Consider the following 23,172-nt stretch of genomic DNA (forward strand, 5'->3'; position numbering starts at 1 on the left):
GTCATTATTCACGTTTGCACCCACAAGCCGTCAACAGGCTATTTGACCACAGAGGTCATCGCAGCTGAGACTGATTCCGTTCTCACCCATTGTCCACACACACACTTTCCAGCAGGGGTTTTTACTGATTAGCAGCCAGGAGCGAGAACCCTGACTGATTTGTCCCCTCCCAGCCAATGGACCCCGAGGCCAATTCTAATATACACCTAAATGTCAAAGTGTCTGAGATTGGTTAACTCAAAACAGTTTAAAAAGACGTACATTTATAGAGCACCTTTCACATCCTCAGGTCATCCCAAAGTGCTTAAAGCCAAGGAATTACTTTCTAAGTATAGTCATTGTTGTTTTGTTGGCAAACTCAGCAGCAAATTTACACACATGCAAAGTCCCACAAACAGCAATTAAATGACTAACCAGCTAATCTATTTTGTTATTGTTGGTTGAAGGATGAAAATTGGCCAGGATACTGGGAGAACTCCTTCCTATTCTTTGAAAAAGTCCAATGGGATTTCTTTTACGTCCATTTGAACAGGCAGACGGGGCCTCGGTTTAACATCTCATCCAAAAGACAACAACAACTTGCATTTATATAACGCCTTTAACGTAGTAAAACATCCCAAGGTGCTTCACAGGAGCGATGATCAAACAAAATTTGACACCGAACCATATAAGGAAATATTAGGATAGGTGACCAAAAGCTCGGTCAAAGAGGCAGGTTTTAAGAAGCGTCTTAAAGGAGGAGAGATAGAGAGGGAATTCCAGAGCTTAGGGTCCAGGCAGCTGAAGGCATGGCCGCCAATGGTGGAACAATTATAATCGGGGACGCGCAAGAGGCAAGAATTGAAGGAGTGCAGAGATCTCGGAGGGTTGTAGGGCTGGAGGAGGTTACAGTGATAGGGAGGGGCGAGGCCATGGGGGGATTTGAAAACAAGGATGAGAATTTTAAAATTGAGGCGTTCCTGGACCGGGAGCAATGTAGGTAGGAGAGCACAGGGGTGATGGGCGAATGGGACTTAGTGCAAGTTGGGACAAGGGCAGCAGAGTTTTGGATGAGCTCAAGTTTACAGAGGGTGGAAGATGGGAGGCTGGCCAGAAGAGCATTGGAATAGTCAAGTCTAGAGGTAACAAAAGATATGGATGAAGGTTTCAGCAGATGAGTTGAGACAGAACCTCTAACAATACAGCACTGTCCCATGGTGAAGTGTCAAAATCTTAATTATGTGCTCTAGTCCTGGAGTGGGGAGTTTGAAGCTGTAACTTTCTGCCTCAGAGGCAAGAGTTCCATCACTGAGCCAAGCTGACACAGTTAGATTAGTGATTGAACCAGAGACCTCCTGGTCTGTATGGCTCATTAGACACTGTAAAGGATTTGATAGGGTAGATAGAGAGAAACTTTTTCTTTTGTGGAGGGAGGGGCAGGGGAGCTGTCCAGAACAAGGGGACAAAACCTTAAAATTAGAGCAAGGCCATCAGGGGTGAAGTCAGGAAGCACTTCTTCACACAAAGGGTAGTGGAAATCTGGAACACCCTCTCCCAAAAAGCTGTTGGGGCTAGGGGTCAATTGACAATTTCAAAACTGAGATTGATAGATTTTTGTTAAGTAAAGGTATTAAGGGATATGGAACCAAGGCGAGTAATGAAGTTAAGATAGATAGCGGAACGGGCTCAAGGGGCTGAATGGCCTACTCTTATTCTTATGTTCCACTGGATGATGCCTCTACCAACTTGGCCATTGAGGAAGCTGACCTCGAAGTCTAAATTCAAAGCCATTCTGGACTATCACAGAGACAGTACACAACTATCAAAATACTAGTAACAGTAATGGTGGCCATGAAACTACCGGATTGTCGTAAAAACCCATCTGGTTCACTAATGTCCTTTAGGGAAGGAAACCTGCCGTCCTTACCCGGTCTGGCCTATATGTGACTCCAGACCTACAGCAACGTGGTTGATTCTTAATTGCCCTCTGAAATGGCCTAGCAAGCCACTCAGTTTCAAGAAGGCGGCTCACCACCACCTTCTCAAGGGCAATTAGGGATGGGCAATAAATGCCAGCCTCGCCAGCGACGCCCACGTCCCATGAACGAATAAAAAGAAACATTTTTTAAGCTCGCCAACAATAAAACAAGAACTACAATTGGTGTCCCAGAAAGTGAAATCCAGAGATAATCCTACAATTGAGAACAGAGAATTTCACCAGTGATTAGTCTTTCTAAATGTTTTAATTATATTTTTGAAGCAAAAACGCTGGCCCGCCGTTCTTGCTCACACAGGTTGAAAAGTGTTGATCCAATATAATTTCTTCCCCCACCCCTTAAATGTTGCCTTTGAGATTAAGCTGCATTATTTTTGGCCGGTTGTGAAGGACCTCTAAATGGAGCAAAAAGACCAAGCAACACTGTTAAAATTCTCACTTTGTGTAAAGGGCAGAGTGCACATTTCAAAAATCATTCAAAAACAGGATGTACATGACAAGAATAGAATATGCAGATTTGAAATTGCCTTTGCAAGCAGGAAATTATTGGTGGGTTAGAAAATATATTCAATACAATACCACCTGTGGAAAAAGCACAAAGACATAAATCATAGAATTATTAAATATTTCAATATATTGAAATGGGATTATATTATTGAAAATTAATTCATATATATCATACAGTCTACTTTTAATTCAAAGTTGCTTAATTCCAGCTATCTGATAATTTAATTTTTTAGCACTAAATTCCTACTTTGCTGTGTTATTTTGTAGCTTTATTAAAATTATTGATGAATTTCTTTTTTTAACCATAAAACTGACTTTGAATGATCACACGTCGACTATACATAAAATACAAATGAATCGGCAACAGAACATTGTGTTAATTAAAATACCTACATTTACACCACAGATGACCACATGAAACTGCCAAATAATGTACCTACGTTCAGTGATTTTGTTGTAAAGAAGTGACAAGAACTACATTAGATTAGATTATCTACTAGCATGTCTGAACAGTACTTGACACCCCAGGATAACTGTGCAGCTGTACTGGTCCCAGGTGAAAGAGGCAGCCTCAGTCCAGTGGGCAAAACTGATTGACTGGTACTAAATTGGCATCATTACCCACCCTTGTAGCGCTTTAGAGAGGCTACAAGGGTGGGAAATGAAGGAAAAAATGTCACGCTGGTATAGTAGGGATAAGAAGATAGGAAGATAACAGCAGTAGGCCATTCAGCCCCTCGATCCTGTTCCGCCATTCAATTAGATTATGGCTGATCTGTATCTTAACTACATCTAACCGCCTTGGTTCCGTAAACCATAATACCCTTGCCTAACAAAATCTCAGTTTTGAAATTTTCAACAGCTTTTTGGGGAAGAGTGTTCCAGATTTCCACCACCCTTTGTGTGAAGAAGTGCTTCCTGACATCACCCCTCAACAGCCTAGCTCTAATTTTAATGTTATGCCTCCTTGTTCTGGACTTACCCACCACAGGAAATGGTTTCTCTCTATCCACCCTATCAAATCCTTTAATCATCTTAAACACTTCAATCAGATCCCCCCTTAATCTTCTATACTCACGGGAATACAAACCTAGTCTGGTCATAATTTAACCCTTTAAGCTGGGTTATTTTACCAGAGTTCAGCTGAAGCCGATTGTTTGGGCAGAGTGGGGGAAACTTTACTCTCTTTCTAACTGTGCTGTCCCTGACCTGGGAGTTCTTGATGCCGGTTCTGGATGTCTGAAATGAGTAAATGTCCCTGATCCCCTGCACTAGCATTCTTAACTTTTAGAAAAGAAAATTGTAGCCTAATTAATTTCCCCTATCAATGGTCGCAGAGACAGCACTAGTTTTTATCCCCCTGATATACTCTCAGTCTCTTTTTGAAGTAAGATTGAAAACAGACAACCACAAAAAATCTTAGGTTTGTCATAAGACCAATCCAAAGATTTCTGCTAAAATCAAGGCGATTTTGTTTCATTCCTTCGAATCAAAACATCAGTTTATTGCTGTAGATATGTCCCAAGACATTTGAAATGATCTCTGGATGCAACATAGGAATATGGGATGGTTGACGTTCTTTGATCCTCACCTCATACTCTTGCTTGAAGCCATAGCCCTCTGCCGTCTTCATTTGGTTGATGTGTTGTAGGAGGTCGGCCACTCGGACCGCAGGGTGCAGCTGGCCGGTCTGGTAAGGAGAGCCAGCTCGACCGCGAGGACTCCGAGAAAAACTTCCTAACAAGCTGCTCGATTCGTTCATTATGTTACGCTGTTCGTCTGTTGGGGAGGGGGGGTGGTTGGAGAGGGAAGAAAACAGATCTGTTAACTACATAAAGAAGCACAAGTTAACCGTGTGAAACAGAAGCACACATCTTAGGAGTCAGCCTTGGCTCAGTGGTAGCACTCTCGCCTCCGAGTCAGAAGGTTCATTTAGGTGGGGGGGGGGGTTTAAAGTGAATTGCAGAAAATTTCGGCTCTTTGTGATAAAGTCATTAACGTGAATTTAAAAAAAACACATTTGTGATTTTTCTACACATTGCAAACAGAGAACATTTTGCCCCAGTGTGCCTTACCCTCTCTCAAATTTCACTGAACAATGATGTAAAGGGAGCTTAATCCATACAGTGTCAGATTGGGCAGGATTAGATGCCTTTCATCAGCAAAGACATCCCTTAATATGAAATATTTACTAACATTTTTAAAAATTTAAATGTTACTTAATGTGGCAATGCTCCTCTTCTTAGATCTACTTTAAAACTGATAGAAAAATATTTCTGTCCTTACACCCATTTCTTTAAAAGAACATGGAATTAATGTGACTTCGTATGTGTAAAAATGGAATACCACCACAAGATGGTTTGGGTTCAGAGGGTGATGAACAGCTGGGATGGGTTGTCAGGATATTAAACTCATCTAAGGATCCTATATTAGGAAGACCAGTAGGGTTGGTATTCTGGAATAATGAGATCAAATGGGCCAAAGATCCCATTTCATCCAAACCTATCCTGTGATTTTGTGAAGAAATTGACTTTTAGAAAAAGTAATAACATTCAAGCTTACCCATTCTCAATGAATTTGGCCAATTTGATCTCATTCTTCTAGAATTCCAACCCTACTGTCTTCCCATTATAGGGTCCAGCTGCTCCTTCAGTGGGTTTCCAGCAGAGGGGCTGGAGAGGATATTATTAATTTGGATCACTGTACAGCCATTTCAGTTCTCCCTCTCAGCTTGGATGAAAAACTGCCACAAAGTTCTGTCTCTGCAAACGTGCATGTTCTGCAGACACTCGAGGAGCGACATTTACAGCAGCCGTGGACAACATAAAGGTCCAGATTCCACCAGCCTCCAGGTGAGGCAAGAAGCAGTGTGGTTTGATGCTACAGGGGCACCTAATAAAGGTTTGTGACTTGGTAAATAAGTAAAATAAAGCGATTACTTTAAAACCTTACTTACTATTAATGCTTCTTTTCATTATGTCCTGATCTTGTTGAAAAGGGCAAGTGTTTGCTGAACCACAGGGATAGCAACATGCTGCCTTTTTCATATAATGTATCTTGGGATACTTGGGAGATATTAGCTATTTAGAAATTGCCTGCAGGGCCCATACCAGGAAAATTTCAGTAATTGACTCTGAAGAGGGACATTTCTGTCAACACCTGCCCTTTCACCTACGAAGGTACAGGGAAAAAAGGCAACATGCCGTTGTCCTGGTGAGTCACCAAGCACATTTAATAAAAAGTGGCATGAATTGAGCGATCTCACACGGAATGGTCTTATAGAGAGAGACAGATATAGACTGCATCTTCAAAACTGTTTATAAACATCACGATATTACGAAAAAGGTCGGCGCAAGTATAAAAGGGCAAATCCTGCTTTGCACTCATGTTGATGTTTATTGATAGGAGGAAGTTTCAACCTCTGAGTTACCACAAAGATGACAATGGATTCTATGACCACTGCCTCCAGTTTGGAGCCTTTCGTTTTGGGAGCTGGTACCAATTTGAAGTTTGCATGACTTTTTTTTCTTTCTTCAAGAGAAACAGTGATTTTTACACCTGTTAGTAATGGACCCAAAGGGAAACAGCATGAGTTATGTGCTTATATGCTAAACCCAACTCAATTTCCATTCAGAGCAAGAGCCAAAGCCAATGCGAACAGGATGTACTTTCAATTATTCTCCAGCACATATAGATATATGATTTATAAAAGCTGTAATATTTTAATAGGAACTCTTTCCATGCAAGCAGCTTATGTTGCACATTGATCAATTAAGTACTCTGGAATGAATGGTAGCTCACTATCTGATTAAGAAACATACTCTTATCTAAAGCATACTGTCATTCATGAAGAGAAATAATATGAAGGAAAGATACTTTTCCAGAAATAATGGCTAGATGTAAAAAGGGATGTCCATTAGCCAGACAGATAAAAAGAATTGTTAATAGATGTTACCCTTCTGAGACGGCTTACATCTGGTGCTACAGTTATGTGCCTCCGTGAAGGACAGGCCCAGCCTCTCGTCCTCCTGCAGGGTGCTCTGGTCAGTGAAACTCCTGTCCATGGCATTCATCATGTGTGTTTTCTCATGGCGGGAGCTTATAGCCGTCTTTTTCATCTGGGTGGGTTTCCTAACGGAATACACGTAAACCAGTCAGCGGAGTACACTTTTAAAATTGGTAACTTTTTCTACAAGTCAGAAATAAGGTTGATGAATGCAGGCAAGAATAAAGAACAGCACAAAATAAGTTTATTTTACAATCAACCCCGATCGTCATGGTTTCAACAAGCCAATAATAGAGAGAACAGGGGGCAGAGGAAAAGCATAACATTCAAACAGAGCTAGTAGGTGGACTATAGGCTTTCTCATGACCAAGGTTAAATGTCATTACGCTGACTACAATCCATCATTCCATTAAATGTTTTGTACGTTTTATAAATTAAATTAATCTATGCTTTTATTGTGCTTTTGAATTGTAACTAGGAAGCAAATGTTGAGAGGCATTGGCATTTTCATTGGAGTTTGAGGGACTTTCAGTGCAAAAGGTTTATCCCTCCCAAAGGCTTGGCACCAAGCCCACTCCTCTGCTTGAAGCATGAGCCTCCTGTAAACAGAACCTGTAAAGATTACAGGTGACTGGCGCTTTATAGTTTGCTGGCAGGAGGACCCTCTCAAAAAGGCCTTCAGTTCTGCAAAGTCTCTATGGTTACAAACTGAGCTGAAGCTGTAAGACTTGGTACAGACCTCTGTTACTCTATAACCATATACATTGTGTAGAAGTGAGTGACTCACAAGAGGCTTGGGTAGTGCAGGAACAGAAGTGCGATTGGAAAAAAAGGGCTCCATGAGAGGGTAATTACTTTGTCTTGGAAGTTCCTCCCCTGCACTTAACCTCCCATTTAAGATATGTATACCAAAATTATATGATGATTCAGTAGATACGTTTTCACACAAAGGGCAGTAGAAATCTGGAACTCTCCCCCCCCCAAAAAGCTGTGGATGCTGGGACAATTGGAGCTTTCAAGGCTGAGATAGATAGATTTCTGTTAGGTAAGGGTATCAAGGGAAATGGAGCAAACGCGGGTAACTGGAGTTGAGGTGCAGATCAGCTATGATCTAACTGAATAATGGAGCAGGCTTGAGGGGTTGAATGGCCTACTCCTGTTACTATAAATAGATCACCTGGCACGATAATGAGCCATATAGATTATAAAGCTCCCAGGTTTGATCCTGAGTTAGTTGTCTCAGCTGTGACCACAACATTTCTGGGCCGGCAAGTGGAAAATATCAGGATGGGATCCCACTATCCAGTGACTTGTTGGGAAGTGCAGCGAGGACTGTAAGGATCATTAGTGACGCCCCCCCTACCCTACAGTTGATGATTAGCCTGCCAACAAGACCTACATATGAAGCACTCAAAGAACCGTATCCCCAGCATGATTGATCACCTTCATGATAGAAGGAAAGGGTGGAAAGTCAAGTAAGAGGAGATATGGATACTGCATTTATAATTGCTTGCGGTAACTCAAGCGATTAACTCCAGATCAGTAGGCCGTAAGTTGAGATAACAGGGCTGTCCATCGCTCCATGGCACTTGCCTCAGTTGGCCGATATTCTTCGTTTCACAGCCAAACTGCAAGGTGTAACAGTGCTCTTCAATTGCCGGGGGCCAATAACAGAGAGCAAAAAATAAAGCATATTTGGCTGGCTTGCCAAGAATGGTTTGCATCATTGGCTGGCCGATTGCATTGAAAGCAGTGACGGTGAAGACTATGACCAATGGCCATCTTGCTACTTTTTAACTGCATGATGGAAATTTGCCTGCCAACAGGAGGAAAAAATATACACGTGGAAAACCAGCACTGGGACGGAATTTGTTTGGGATCACAATGACCTGCTAAACAAACAGCAATTAGAATGGAGCAGTTTTAGTTATGGGCAATACATTCAATTTGCAACCATGGAGATCAATTTCAGACCAGAATATGCCTAAATGTCAGTAAGCATTCAATTTTCTGCAAAACAGCCAACCTTAAAACAGTAATAAGATAGTCAATGAAGTGAATAAAAAGCTGAGAGAACCATCGTCAGTTGCGTTATTTGAATTTTTCTTGGAAACAGAACATTTATCACAGATCAAGCAATGAGACGGATCATTTCAATCCCCCCTCCCTCGCCCCCAACCCCATGGTGATTTTTAAAAATAAGAATCGAACTCAAGTTTAACTTTCATGACATCTTGACATCTAGCTTGTCTGAGTAAAGGTAAGGCAGTTAAAAAGTCTTTAAACCAGTGTAAACAATGGCTCTGAGCACTTACGGGTAATAGGAGTAGGAATAGTAGCTCCTCCTGACAAATGGAGAGATCAAGGGCAGCAGAAGAAAGAGCAAAAACATTGTTGGTGAATTATATAAGTGCAGATTAATTCAAGAAAAGATGGAAGTCTTAAAAAGAGTCATTATTGTTTGGATAATTCAAAAAAATTAACCAACGATGGCATTGTGACCTTTCGGTCATATCGAAATTTGAGCTCGGACATTTAATATCCAACTATTAAAGGGGCATCAGCCTCATGAGGTTGTGTTTGGCAAACCTTCATTTTTTTTTCTTGGGGAGGGAGAACAGCCGGGAGGTTTGTGACAAATGGCTCGCTGGAAATGTTAACCCATCTGTTCCCTCTCATTTACCGACTGTCTCGCCGTGTTATTTCCAGCATCTTCTACCTTTTGCTTTAGAAAGTCGTGCGTTAGTTTTGTTACGATGATGTCCCTCTCAGAGTGATGCGACAATGCATTTCAGTGCGATGTACATCACTGCATTATGTATTTGACAGACACTGTGTGTCATGAAGGCAGCGCCTCTTTAATGGAATGTCACGGGCAAAAGGCCTCAAAACCTAAATAAATATATATCACATTTATCCAAGTGCAGAAAATAACCAATTTATTTTATATTAAAGGTGGCTGAGAGAAAAAAAACGTTTATTTTTATGAGAAATCCTCACTTTTTGAAAATGTCGAGGACTGTAAAAATATCTTAATGTAAATATCACAATTGACTCAGTCTTTCCACAGACATAGTGCACCCTGAATTTAATACTGCTTTTGAGAGCTCAGTCAAACTACAGATTAGAGCAAATTTTGTGCGATAACAAGATTCCTGGTTGTTTGGATGCTGGGGATGCTTAAGGTTATCAAATCATCAGCTGACCGCACGTATTGAAGGGTTGACCAGTATTTTACCAAAGTCTTAGAAGCCGAACAGAAAGATCGTTAACTTTCAGAATACAGCAATGTGGAAAAAGTCACAACACACAGTTTTGAAGATGTTAAAGCTCTGCTGGAAAATTAAAGATTGTTACAAGCTGTCTCATATTACGCTGCACACTTTCGAGTCCCAGCGCAATAGTCAACCGTAACATACTGTGCCCCATGTCTCCATACCTCAATTTTATAGATCACCTGGCACGATAATGAGCCATTATAGATCATAAAGCTCCCAGGTTTGATCCTGGGTTAGTTGTCTCAGCTGCGACCACAGCATTTCTGGGCTGGGGAGTGGAAAATCACAGGAAGGGTTCCAACTATCCAGTTACTGCTGCTGGGAAGTGTATGCGAGAACTATAAGGTTGGTTCATTAGTGATTCCTTCCCCCCTACAGCTGATGATTAGCCTGCCACCAAGAATTATATATGAAGAATTGTCACTTGGCGTGAAGTGACTGCCAGCACTCGGGGATCATTAAACAGGCATCAGGCCCCTCATTAACTTTTGCAAGGGGGTCCAACACCAGTTTCAGGTGGCGTATTGGGAAAGGCAGCTTTACCAATAACGGAGGCGCAGATCGGGCGCGGGTTAATCACCTTCATGATACTGGAGTGGGGGGGGAGGAAAAGAGTGCAAAATCAAGAAAGAGGCATTGATACCACATTTATTATAAGGAGCTGAACACTGTGGAGCGAAGGTGGGTAAATGGGGCTAAGGTACAGGTCAGCCATGATCTAATTGAATGGCGGAGCAGGCAGAAGGAGGGGCTGAATGGCCTACTCTTGTTCTTATGAAACTTCAGCGAGTAGCTGCATTCCTGATGCCATGATGGAGAGAAGACCACTGATGGAGCAACTGAAAATGGTTGGGCCTAGGATGCTTTCGTATGTTCTTGTGAGCTCTCCTCTCACCAGGAGTTTTAAAGTTAAATAAAAACTATTCCCTTCAAGTGGAATATTTTAAAAATAAAATTTAAGGATAGATAACTGAATGCTGTGGCAGAGGTAATCTTCCAGCCAATCACAGCTGACTGTTGGCAGCATTGTTTACACACTGTTATAGGTTGACTCGTGGAATATGATATTTATTTGGTGGGGAGGGGGGCGGGGAGCTAATTTAAAATACATCAAGCAGTAATTATGATTACTGTTGGGAAAACAATTAAAAAATCTTCATCTGAATTGGACATTTCATTGATTCTTGTATTAGAAAGTACGTACTTCAGAAAAAAATAAATCGGTGCTTGGAGAGAGAATCAGTCACCTGCAGGAATGGCTCCTGATTAAAAGGAGGGAGGATGCTGCTCGTTTCAGACTGGTGCTAGGAGGGGGTGGTATCCTTAATATAAAACATTGGAGAAGAATTTGATCCTCCTTGTGCCTGTTTTCTGAGTATAAAATGGGACCAAGAAGTATTATTTTCGGGGCACAACAACCCGCGCCCGATCTGCGCCTCCGTTATTGGTAAAGCTGCCTTTCCCAATACGCCACCTGAAACTGGTGTTGGACCCCCTTGCAAAAGGTAATGAGGGGCCTGATGCCTGTTTAATGATCCCCGAACATTGGTCAGTGCTGAGTGGAGTATGCGGCGGGCATGCTGCAATCAGGTTTCCAAGTGCTTGATACGGCCTAACCAGCGGCTTCTAACAAAAAGGTAACTTTATTTTGAAATTTAGCTCACCCTCCTGTGGAGCCAGGAGGAGCAGGAGTGCTTCACCCATCTCCACAGCACTCCTGAAGGCCGCTGCTGGCCTGCGATTGCCACCCCCTCCTCTTCTCCTCCGCCCTTCCCAAGACGTACCCGAGGGCCGTAAACTGGAGGCCACTGGAGGGTGCAACAGGTGCTTGCAGCTTGCCAGAAATATGTTGATGAGGCCCAAGGCCCAATATCAGTCGAACCTCAGGCCTCCAGCGTGCACTGACCATTTTGGGCCTATGCCAATTTCCCCGCAATTGTTACTTTAATTTGTCCACCACACATTTAACATTACAATTTATTTTAATGTCCAATAAGACTTTCCAACACAAATCTTGCTGCCGATAGGAACTGCTGGAACATTTGCACTATTAATACTGATTTAAGATGTTTGAGTGGGAGGACAGGGGGGGGGGGGGGCGGGTAGAAGGAATTTTCTAATCATAAATACTTTTTTCTGTCAGAATTGTTATTTGTAGTGACAATTTGTTCTCAGCCTGGGAATTTGTGGTCATTTTAAAGGCTCGGGACAAAAATGAATCCAATATTATTGTTTGCTCTCCAGAATAATTCCCTTGCAGTTCCATTGTGTGTCTCCCCTGTGTATTACTTTTAGAACTTGCTTTTTGCTGAAATTCACCGTTTTGCAACAAACAGCAAAGAGATAAATGGATTTAACCTTGATTAGACCACACTTGGAATATTGTGAGCAGATCTGGTCTCCATATGATAAAAAAGATATAGAGGCACTGGAGAAAGTACAAAAAAGGTTTATTAGAATGATACCAGGACTGGGAGGTTATACCTATCAGGAAAGATTGAGCAGGCTGGGGCTCTTTTCTCTAGAAAAGAGAAGATTGAGACGTGACCTGATAGAGGTCTTTAAGATTATGAAAGGGTTTGATAGGTTAGATGTAGAGAAGATATTTCCACTTGCGGGGTAGACCAGAACTAGGGGCCAGAAATGTAAGACAGTCGCTAATTAATCCAGTGGAGAATTCAGAAGAAACTTCTTTACCCAGAGAGTGGTTAGAATGTGGAACTCGCTACCACAAGGAGTAGTTGAGATGACTAGCACAGATGCATTTAAGGGGAAGCTAGATAAACACGAGGGTAAAAGGAATAGAAGGATATGATGATAGGGTTAGATGATAGGGTTAGATGAAGTAGGGTGGGAGGAGGCTCGTGTGGAGCATAAACACCGGCATGGACCTGTTGGGCCAAATGGCCTGTTTCGGTGCTGTACACTCTATGTAACTCTATGGATTAATAAAGTCAAAATAACTTTTTCTCATCTCAGCCACTCTTAGTAGGCATGTTGTAAAAATGCAGTCAATGTTTTTTTCCAAATTGTAAATTGTAAACATGATACATCACAGTTGCCCATATAATCCAGAGGATTAGAGAAAAGTTATCTAAACGCTGCATGTAAATTTAAAAAGTCAGTTTTTGTTAATGATCCCAGTTTCTTTCTCAAGGATAAAACCAAAACAAAGATACAATAGATCTATTGAACAAGTTTGAGAACCTTCTCTATTGGAATGGTCTGTGATTTTGCCCTCGTGTAGCTATGGGAAGATTCTTGGATATTTTCTTGCGTTTTCTTCCAAAAAAGTCACAGGCTTTGTTGATGTGGCCAATTTGAGATGTTGCCTTTCATTTGCCGCACTTATCTGATTTGTTGCACAAGATAATATGAAATGAGAAAAGGCCGTTTAGCCCAGCAAGCTTATTCTTTGCACAGACCAGATACAATTTGCTCTACCATGGACTGTACCTAACCCACTATCTCCTGAGGAGGTGCCTAACCATACATAAGATGATCAAGTGGTATAAAGTTTCTCTGTGATCCATAAGGTAATCTAGCAGAACTCCAGGATATCTACCTAGCATTAGAACTTACATTATTCAGCCCTGACCAGTTGAATTTCACAGTTGACATTTCCCTAGCTTCAGAACTCAGCAACTGTTGTATTCCATAAAGTATTTGATTGTCTACGTCAGAACTGATCCTTATAACCTACAATTCCATTCTTAACCAGATAATTATCTTCATATCTACCATTCTGTGGGAATCAAAGTCCTTTGAATCTGTAGTTTTGATTGTGGTTCGTTAATTAGTGATATCCTTGAGACTGTCACTGTTTTGCTTCAAGGCCCTTGGAAAATATCACGCTGATAAAGGACTTGAATATTGTTTCATTGGAACTTGAAACTGGCCTCTTTATACATCATCGTAAATTAACTCAAGGATGACCAAAAAATTGATTAAACAGGGAGAAAATAGAATGAAAGTAAGCTAGCAAGAAATATAAAAACAGATTGTAAGAGCTTCTACAAGTATGTAAAAAAGAGTAGCAAAAGTAAACATTGGTCCCTTAGAGGCTGAGACAGGAGAAATTATAATGGGGAAAAATGAAATGGCAGAGACGTTAAACAAATATTTTGTATCTGTCTTCACAGTAGAAGACACAAAAAGCATACCAGAAATAGTGGGGAACCAAGGGGCAAATGAGAGTGAGGAACTTAAAACAATTAATATCAGTAGAGAAAAAGTACTACACAAACTAATGGGACTAAAAGCTGACAAATTTCCTGGACCTGATGACCTACATCTTAGGGTTCTAAAAGAGGTGGCTGCAGAGATAGTGGATGCATTGATTGTGATCTGTCAAAAGTCCCTAGATTCTAGAACGGTCCCAGAGAATTGGAAGGTAGCAAATGTAACACCACTATTCAAGAAAGGAGGGAGAGAGAAAACAGGGAACCACAGACCAGTTAGCCTGACATCAGTCGTAAGGAAAATGCTGGAATCCATTATAAAGGAAGTTGTAACAGGGCACTTAGAAAGTGATTTAATAATGAAAGGCAGAATCAACATAGTTTTATGAAAGGGATTCGATTGAGGTATTCAAAATCATGAAGGGTCTAGACAGAGTAAATAGAGAGAACTGTTCTCATTGGCGGAAGGGTCAAGGACCAGAGGACATAGATTTAAGGTGATTGGCAAAAGAACCAAAGGTGACATGAGGAAGAACTTATTAACGCAGCGAGTGGTTAGGATCTGGAATGCACTGCCTGAGGAGATGGTGGAGGCAGACTCAATCATGGCCTTCAAAAGGGAACTGGATAAGTACTTGAAAGGAAAATATTTGCAGGGCTATGGGGAAAGGGCGGGGGAGTGGGACTAGCTGGATTGCTCCTGCATAGAGCCGGCGCGGACTCGATGGGCCGAATGGCCTCCTTCCGTGCTGTAACCTTTCTATGATTCTAAATCGTGTTTAACAAATTTATTAGAGTTCTTTGAGCATGTAACTAGCAAGGTAGATAAAGGGGAACCAGTGGATATAGTTTATTTGGATTTCCAAAAGGCATTCAATAAAGTGCCACATAAAAGGTTGTTATGCAAGATAAGGTTCATGGGGTTGGGGGTCATATATTAGCATGGATAGAGGATTGGTTAACGGACAGAAAACAGAGAGTAGAGATAAATAAGTCATTTTCAGGTTGGCAGGCTGTAACTAGTGGGTTGCTGCAAGGATCAGTGCTTGGGCCTCAGCTATTTACAATCTATATTAATGACTGAGTGTGATGTATTCAAGTTTGCTGATGATACAAAGGTAGGTGGGAAAGTAAGCTGTGAGGATGACACAGAGTCTGCAAAAGGATATAGACAGGTTAAGGGAGTGGGCAAGAAGGTGCCAGATGGAGTATAATGTGAGGTTATTCACTTTGTTCGGAAGAATAGAAAAGCAGAATATTTTTTAAATGGTGAGAAACTATTAAATGTTGGTATTCAGAGAGACTTGGGTGTCCTGGTACAAGAAACACAAAAAGTTAGCATGCAAGTACAGCAAGCAATTTTGAAGGCAAATGCAATGTTGGCCTTTATTGCAAGGGGGTTGGAATACAAGATTAAGGAAGACTTGCTACAATTGTACTCGCTGTGTTAATAAGTTCTTCCTCATCTCACCTTTAGTTCTTTTGCCAATCACCTTAAATCTATGTCCTCTGGTCCTTGACCCTTCCGCCAATGAGAAAAGTTCACTCTATCTACTCTGTCTAGACCCTTCATGATTTTGTATTGGTGAGACCACACCTGGAGTAGTGTGCACAGTTTTGGTCTCCTTATCTAAGGAAGGATATACTTGCCTTAGGAGGCGGTCCAACAAAGGTTCGCTAGATTGATTCCTGGAATGACAGGGTTGTCCTATGATGAGAGATTGAGTAAATGGGCCTATATTCTCTGGAGGTCAGAGAATGAGAGGTGATCTCATTGAAACATATAAGATTTTGAGTGGGCTTGGCAGGGTAGATGCTGAGAGGTTGTTTTACCCTGGATGGAGAGTCTAGAACTAGGGGGCATAGTCTCAGGATAAGGGGTCAGCCATTTAAGACTGAGATGAGGAGGAACTTCTTCACTCAGAGGGTTGTGAATCGTTGGAATTCTCTACCCCAAAGGGCTGTGGATGTTGAGTCATTGAGTATATTCAAGCTGAGAGAGAGATAGAATCAAGCGATATGAGGATTGGGTGGGAAAGTCCAGTTGAAGTCAAAGATCAACCAGGATCTTATTGAATGACGAAGCAGACTCGAGGGGCCGTATGGCTTACTTCTGCTCCTAGTTCTTATGTTGTGAAGATGATCCTGGAGGATTGAATTGTGTGGGGAAAAAAAAAACTACTTTTCAAATGAAACAGCTTGTCCTAATCAAGAATTAATTGCCACATAAATTTTAAATGGCTGTCCTGTCGTCCACAGCAACACCGGATGCCAGGGACCAACAGGTGTCCCTTGCGTCCAGCACTGTTATCGGTCAAAAAAAAAATGGAAAATACGTGGGATGATGTATTTCTGTCATTTGAAAATCATTTCAAAAGAGCTGCCCATCGGAGGCAGGAGTTTTGAATGTCAGTATTGGGGATTCAACGGAGTAGGTCCTTGTCCCATCTCCTGCCCAGAAATCACTAGATTGGGGGGGGGGGGGGGGGGGGGGGAAAGAACAACTCCCGGTCATTATCTGAACTCCACGATTGGATTACGTCCCGTTACCCTCGCCAAGAGTTAATGTAATCAATACTCTGAGTATAATGCACTTGTATGACTTTTCAGTATTATGTAACAGTTCTCTATTTTTGTATATAAAAAACTGTTCTTCACTTTAGTATTTTTAAAAAAAGATGGAATTCAACTCTTGGTGAAGCTGGTCGTTTATACGCTACCTGTGAGCCCCTCATTTTGTTTTGTTTGTCCTTCCCTGTTTTCTTCTCACCTGAAGGTGCTGACTATTGCTGCTGTATAGTCCCTTGGGCACCGACTACCTTCCGTAAATCACCCAAGTGGCCATTCTTTATTTGTACGCACAGACAGTGAGTGCTGGCAGTCTATTCAACCACAGGAGTCATCACAGGCAAGTGAAATCCTGTTCTCACCTGAAGTCCGCACACTTTCCAGCAGGGGTCACTGGATATTGACTAGGAATGGGATCCTGGTTGATTCTTTCCCCCTACTTACCCGACGGCTGCTTTGGCCAATTGGCGAATGCCTACTGCTGCCTCAGCTGAGATCAGCCAACACAACAGGGAGTGGGGATTGAGCCTGGGACCTTTCTGGTGTGTATGACTCATTTCTACAACAGGCAGCAAATTTATCTCCCCGATTCCTTTGTAAATGATATGCTCCTTGTTCCCCCATTCATATCTATGAGTCATAATAGCCAGAGAGTGATGCAGTTTGATTTGTGCTTCTGTTCTTCCCCTTTCCTGTAAGGAAATGGTTGGCTTCTATTCAGGAAACATTCTGCTAGGCCAGTTATGATATGAGGTACTCATTTATGCCTGGATATTAACACCAATTTTTTCTTTTCTCAAAAGTGCAATTAAAATCTTTTCATTTAAAAAAAAACATGGGGCTGATTGCATTTTTGAGAAAATAAAATCTTGCAATTAAGTTTTTTTTAAAGGACACTAATATAGAATCGAAAAACTCCAAGCCAAGAATGCCTGATGTAGTGAGTCTGCTGACCCAGCAGTGTGCATTGTTGTAGTGTCTGCCAAGATTCTCAGTTTCTTATTTGACATTTTATTCCGAAAATGTTACACCGAGGTTTACATTACGTGGGAGTAGAAAGTGCTGGATTCAGACAGTTGCAGGTAGGGATATCTCAATTCAATTTCCGGCTTCTTTTTAGAGGTGCGTGCAGATCAGATTTGAAAAAAAGAATGAGGGGTAAAAATGCTTTTCAACATTTAGGAAAAAGTTCAAACGTAGGCAGCACTGCAACAGTGGGCAATCAAGATTCATTTCTAACCCTCCTCCCACTTCCGCACAACGAGGACTTTCTAATCTCAGTCACGGGGCTGAACTTAAGTGCAATGGGGCAGAAGGGAGTGAAACTGGGCAGGAAGTCAGTACTGAGTGGTTCTCATATGTTCCCTAGCAACCTGTTCGTGGCCTTATTGGCCTAACCCTGGGAGTAGGTCATCTGTCTGCCCTCTTAGTCCCCAGCAGAATATGGACTGGGGAGAGAGAATGCAGCAATTTCATACAGTCCAAAAAATATATAGTACAAATAATTGTAGGGTAAACTGAGAAGGCAATTAGGTTTATTAGGGTTAATGAACCTTTCAACACTCAAAGATAGAAAAGAATTAGGAGTGTATCTACCTGGATTACATGCTCTGAGCCATCACACCATTAAATGCACGTTAGTCTTGAATCAGAATGCCATATTATAGCAAACATGGCAGGAAACGCTAAAAAAGTTGACAAGAAGCTCCTGAACTAAGACTCCAGATATTAACAAGTGCTGAAATATTTTCTCAACACTTAGTGGTAAAAAGGGATGGACAGACATTTGTGTTAAGGGCCTTCCCTGGTCCCCGTGTCAAAATACTGTAACTTTTTTCTCTGTCCTCAATACTCTTGTAGCCAAGACCCCCCAAATGTTCAGACATTCATAAGTCACCAGTTGACTTATGAATGTCGGAACATTTTGGGGGGGGGGTGAACACGGCCCTTGAACTGAATATTTCATGTCCGCTTTTCAAAATGGCAGCCAATTACACCTGGACGCTGAAGCGTGAAGCTCATGATGGGTCCCTCAAATGTATCTAATAATCACAATTAATTGATCTCTAGTTTTTTGAATTTGTCCTTATTCAAATGGATGGTAGAAACAAAATTATGTCCATGACTGACAGAATACATAATAGGTTGGATTTTACAAATTCATGCTCCTACTGTGGAGCTTTGTAGTATTCATCGAGTCCCACGAATTTGTAAAATTCGACTCAAAGGCGAGCAGAGCAATAACTAGCTTGTTGGATCGGAAGGAAGGTCTTTGTAATTTGCTCGTGAAATTAACTGGCTAATGGAGTGACACCTTGTTCTGTAGTGAAATTCAAAATGTAGTATAGCTGCTTCACGATGTCAGAAGTAAGTTGCTTTGACATCAGAGCATCTACAGTGACACCATGATGAACTCGAGTCTATGCCTCACATATGTTTATGTGAGGTGTTGAATTTTGAATGGAGACCTCCTATGTGAAGGGCAAAGGCCTATAAATGAGACAATGGGACATTTAGAGAAGCAGTAACACCAAGCTTTTATTTTAATACCCTACAGATTGGGGAGGCATGACCGAGGGAACTGACGAGTTCCACTGTTTCCAAGTCTTAAGAAAGAGTGAGTTAAGAGTAGGCGATGATGCCATGAGTCCTAATTCCTACGCAGTGTGCAGGCAGAGAAGAGAAAGAGCATTCATTGAGTATTTTAATAGTTATCAAAGCACAAAGAGATTAACTGAAATTTTGTTATGAAGTCATTTTGATATGGTACATGTGGACATAAGTATTTCAGCCCAATATTAACAACAATTTAAAAAAAAACTAGTCAACTTCCTCTGGCCAATAAAGTGCGAAAAACAATATTTTTATATTTTTGCTGTATGTATTGTACTATATATATTTATATCTTTCCTGATATTTATATCATTGCTTACCCTGTCTCTATTATATTTATCTCATCAATTTTATAACAGGAAGAAATTGTTGAACCCTCCCCACCCACTTTATTTGATTTACGATCTTGGTGAGATACTTTTGAAAGGTTTTTCTTGAGAAATCAGTCCAAATTGATACCATTCCTTCCTCTGGTTACAAGAGACCAATCAGCAGCTGATAACGTGGACCACTGACAGAGGAGATTTTTTTCAGTCACATTGTTCTCATGGACCAATCAAAAGCCATTGTTCAAAAGCCAAGCACAGAATGGTTATGTGATTACAACTGACCAATGAGATTGTTAGGAAGCATGACAGTTGAAAGGGTCACGTGATCACTATTTACCAATGAGGTTGCTAGAAAATGACAGTTACATTAAAAATGTCGCATAGAATTTTACAGCACAGAAACAGGCCATTCGGCCCAACTGGTTCATGCTGGTACTCATGCTCCACATGAGCTTCCTGCCACCTTACTTCATCTAACTCTATCAGCATATCAGAAATGTCCCAAAGCTCTTAATATACAACAGATCTGTTTTTGTTGATTGTTGTGTTATGTGATTTCTACGAGCCAATAAAATTGCTCAAAATAGATACTCCACAATTCCATAGATATATCTCCTTTACAACCTGGGATACCAAAACATTGCTTCACGAGATTACATCATCAATTCCGAATATAAACTAGACAAAGAATATACACACTCTGCATTTCAGACATTAAAACAGAGCAGCTAGACAGTGAGGACTTGCTGAAACATTTTCTGTCAGCGATTTATTTTGAAAGCCCATCTCTTACCCTTTTTTGACAAACACAAAGATGGCCCCAAGAATCAGGATAAGCACTGCCAGGCTTCCAGCACAGATACCCAGGATCAAACCCATTTCATCAGAACGCTGTGCAGCTTCTTGGCTTCTCTTACTCTCCTTGCACGCAGCTGCTGATAGAATAGGGGAGGGGCAAAAAGTGGACAACAATGTAGAATTGGATGTTTTTAATTCAGATGGTTTTATTGAAGATCAAACCGAGGTAACGAATGCCAATTGGATTGCGTTTTATTCAGGCGTGTATAGTGCAGTCCGCAGCAAGATCTATTCTGGATTAGAGAACGGGATGAAACATGAGTTGGGTGTTTGAAAGATTTCATCTGTTCAAAGTCCCCTATTTCAGCATCGAACTTGCTGGAGAGTGCACTATAAAAGATTAGTATTCATTGATAAGACAATCAGAACTATGTAAAATACAAAATCTATGCATTAATGGGTAATTAAACATGAAAAAAACAAATGTGTTTAAAACTCTTACCTTTTTCAGATTTATCTTTTTCTTGAAGTCATCACTTGATAGTAATTCAAAACAACAAACCTCAAAATGTATTTGAGAAATAAGCCTGGTAATTCTGCTCAGGCTGCTGTGCTGCCAGAGGTGTGATAGGGCGAGATTTCCACTCGCCAGTCTGCCCTGGCACTGACCTTGACCCACATCCTGTGGACAAGGTCATTGGCATAAAAGTGGTGGGGGGGGGGGCATCTGCACTATTCACAGGACTGCTGGGCAGCTGCAGTGAATATTATAGGAACATACGAGCAATGACAGACAGGAAAAGACCCTTTGGTGCATCCAGCCTGTACCGCACAATTTTGATATCTTGTACACTCCACCACATCCAAAACCATGTGATCTCCTGCTCTGCCATTCAATATGATCATGGCTGTTCTTCGATCTCAATATTCCAGCTCTCTCCCCAAACCCCTTGATGCCTTCTGTGTCTAGAAATCTATCTATCTCCTTCTTAAATATATTCAGTGACTTGGCCTCCACAGCCTTCTGTGGTAGAGAATTCCACAGGTTCACCACCCTCTGAGTGAAGAAATTTCTCCTCATCTCAGTCCTAAATGTCCTACCCCGTATCCTGAGACTGTGACCCCTCGTTCTGGACCCCCCCAGCCAGGGGAAACATCCTCCCTGCATCCAGTCTGTCGAGCCCTGTCAGAAATTTATATGTTTCAATGAGATCCCCTCTCATTCTTCTAAATTCGAGTGAATACAGGCCTAGTCGACCCAATCTCTCCTCATACGACAGTCCTGCCATCCAAGGAATCAGTCTGGTGAACCTTTGCTGCACTCCCTCTATAGCAAGTATATCCTTTCTTAGGTAAGGAGACCAAAACTGCACACAATACTCCAGGTGTGGTCTCACCAAGGTCCTGTATAACTGCAGTAAGACATCCTTGCTCCTGTACTCAAATCCTCTTGCAATGAAGGCCAACGTACCATTTGCCTTCCTAACTGCATGCTGCACCTGCATGTTTGCTTTCAGTGACTGATGTACAAGGACATCCAGGTCCCTTTGTACATCAACATTTCCCAATCTATTACCATTTAAACAATACTCTGCCTTTCCTTCCGAAGTGGATAACTTCACATTTATCCACGTTATTCTGCATCTGCCATGTATTTGCCCACTCACTCAACTTGTCTAAATCGCCTTGAAGCTTCTTTGCATCCTCCTCACAACTCACGATCTTACCTAGTTTTGTGTCAACAGCAAACTTGGAAATATTACATTTGGTTCCCTCATCCAAGTCATTGATATATATTGTGAATAGCTGGGGCCCAAGCACTGATCCCTGCGGGACCCCACTAGTCACTGCCTGGCACCCGGAAAAAGACCCGTTTATTCCTACTCTCTGTTTCCTGTCTGTTAACCAATTTTCAATCCATGCCAATATATTACAGCCAATCCCATGTGCTTTAATTTTGCTCACTAACCTCTTATGTGGGACTTTATCAAAGGCCTTCTGAAAATCCAAATAAACCACATCCACTGGTTCTCCCTTATCTATTCTACCAGTTACATCCTCAAAAAACTCCAGTAAGTTTATCAAACACGATTTCCCTTTCATAAATCCATGTTGACTTTGTCTAATTCCATTGATATTTTCTAAGTGTCCTGTTATCACATCCTTTATAATAGACTCTAGCATTTTCCCGACTACTGATGTTAGGCTAACCGATCTGTAGTTCCCTGTCTTCTCTCTCCCTCCTTTTTTAAATAGTGGGGTTACATTTGCCACCCTCCAATCTGCAGGAACTGTTCCATAATCTATAGAATTTTGGAAGATGACAACCAATGCATCCACTATTTTCATGGCTACCTCTTTTAGTACTCTGGGATGCAGATTATCAGGCCCTGGGGACTTATTGGCTTTCAGTCTCATTAATTTCTCCAGCACTATTTTTTTTAATTAATACTAATTTCCTTTAATTCCTCCTTCTCACTAGACCCTTGGTTCCCTAGCATTTCTGGGAAGTCATTTGTGTTCTCTTTCATGAAGACAGGACCAAAGTATTTGTTTAATTGTTCTGCCATTTCCTTGTTCCCCATTATAAATTCTCCCATTTCTGACTGTAAGGGGCCTAACATTTATCTTCACTAATCTTTTTCTTTTTACATACTTGTAGAAGCTTTTACAATCCACTTTTATGTCCCTTGCAAGTTTACTCTCATACTCTATTTTTCCCCTCTTAATCAATCTCTTGGTCCTTTTTTGCTGAATTCTAAACTGCTCCCAATCCTCAGGCTTGCTACTTTTTCTGGCAGCTTTTTATGACTCCTCTTTGGATCTAATACTATCCTTAATTTCTTTTGTTAGCCATGGTTGGGCCACTTTTCCTTTTGTGTTTTTGCGCCAGAAAGGAATGTATAACAGTTGCAAT

At 41.3% G+C, this 23,172-nt stretch overlaps 1 protein-coding gene across 5 annotated transcripts in view; it reads right to left on the reverse strand.

Annotated features, from left to right (window-relative positions):
- The window catches only part of LOC137342691 (receptor-type tyrosine-protein phosphatase U-like), a 767,577-nt gene that overhangs the window by 46,724 nt on the left and 697,681 nt on the right, over positions 1-23,172 (reverse strand). For 2 of the 5 annotated variants that reach the window (XM_068006795.1, XM_068006791.1), the window contains 3 exons: positions 20,251-20,392; positions 6,438-6,613; positions 4,074-4,261 (listed from right to left, as the gene is read on the reverse strand). In XM_068006795.1, coding sequence (XP_067862896.1) covers positions 4,074-4,261; positions 6,438-6,613; positions 20,251-20,392 — 506 coding nt within the window. The remainder of the gene's footprint in view (positions 1-4,073; positions 4,262-6,437; positions 6,614-20,250; positions 20,393-23,172) is intronic. The other 3 variants (XM_068006794.1, XM_068006792.1, XM_068006793.1) reach the window with 3 other exon arrangements.

The sequence above is a fragment of the Heptranchias perlo genome, chromosome 26 (genome assembly GCF_035084215.1).
Source record: "Heptranchias perlo isolate sHepPer1 chromosome 26, sHepPer1.hap1, whole genome shotgun sequence".
NCBI lineage: Eukaryota > Metazoa > Chordata > Chondrichthyes > Hexanchiformes > Hexanchidae > Heptranchias > Heptranchias perlo.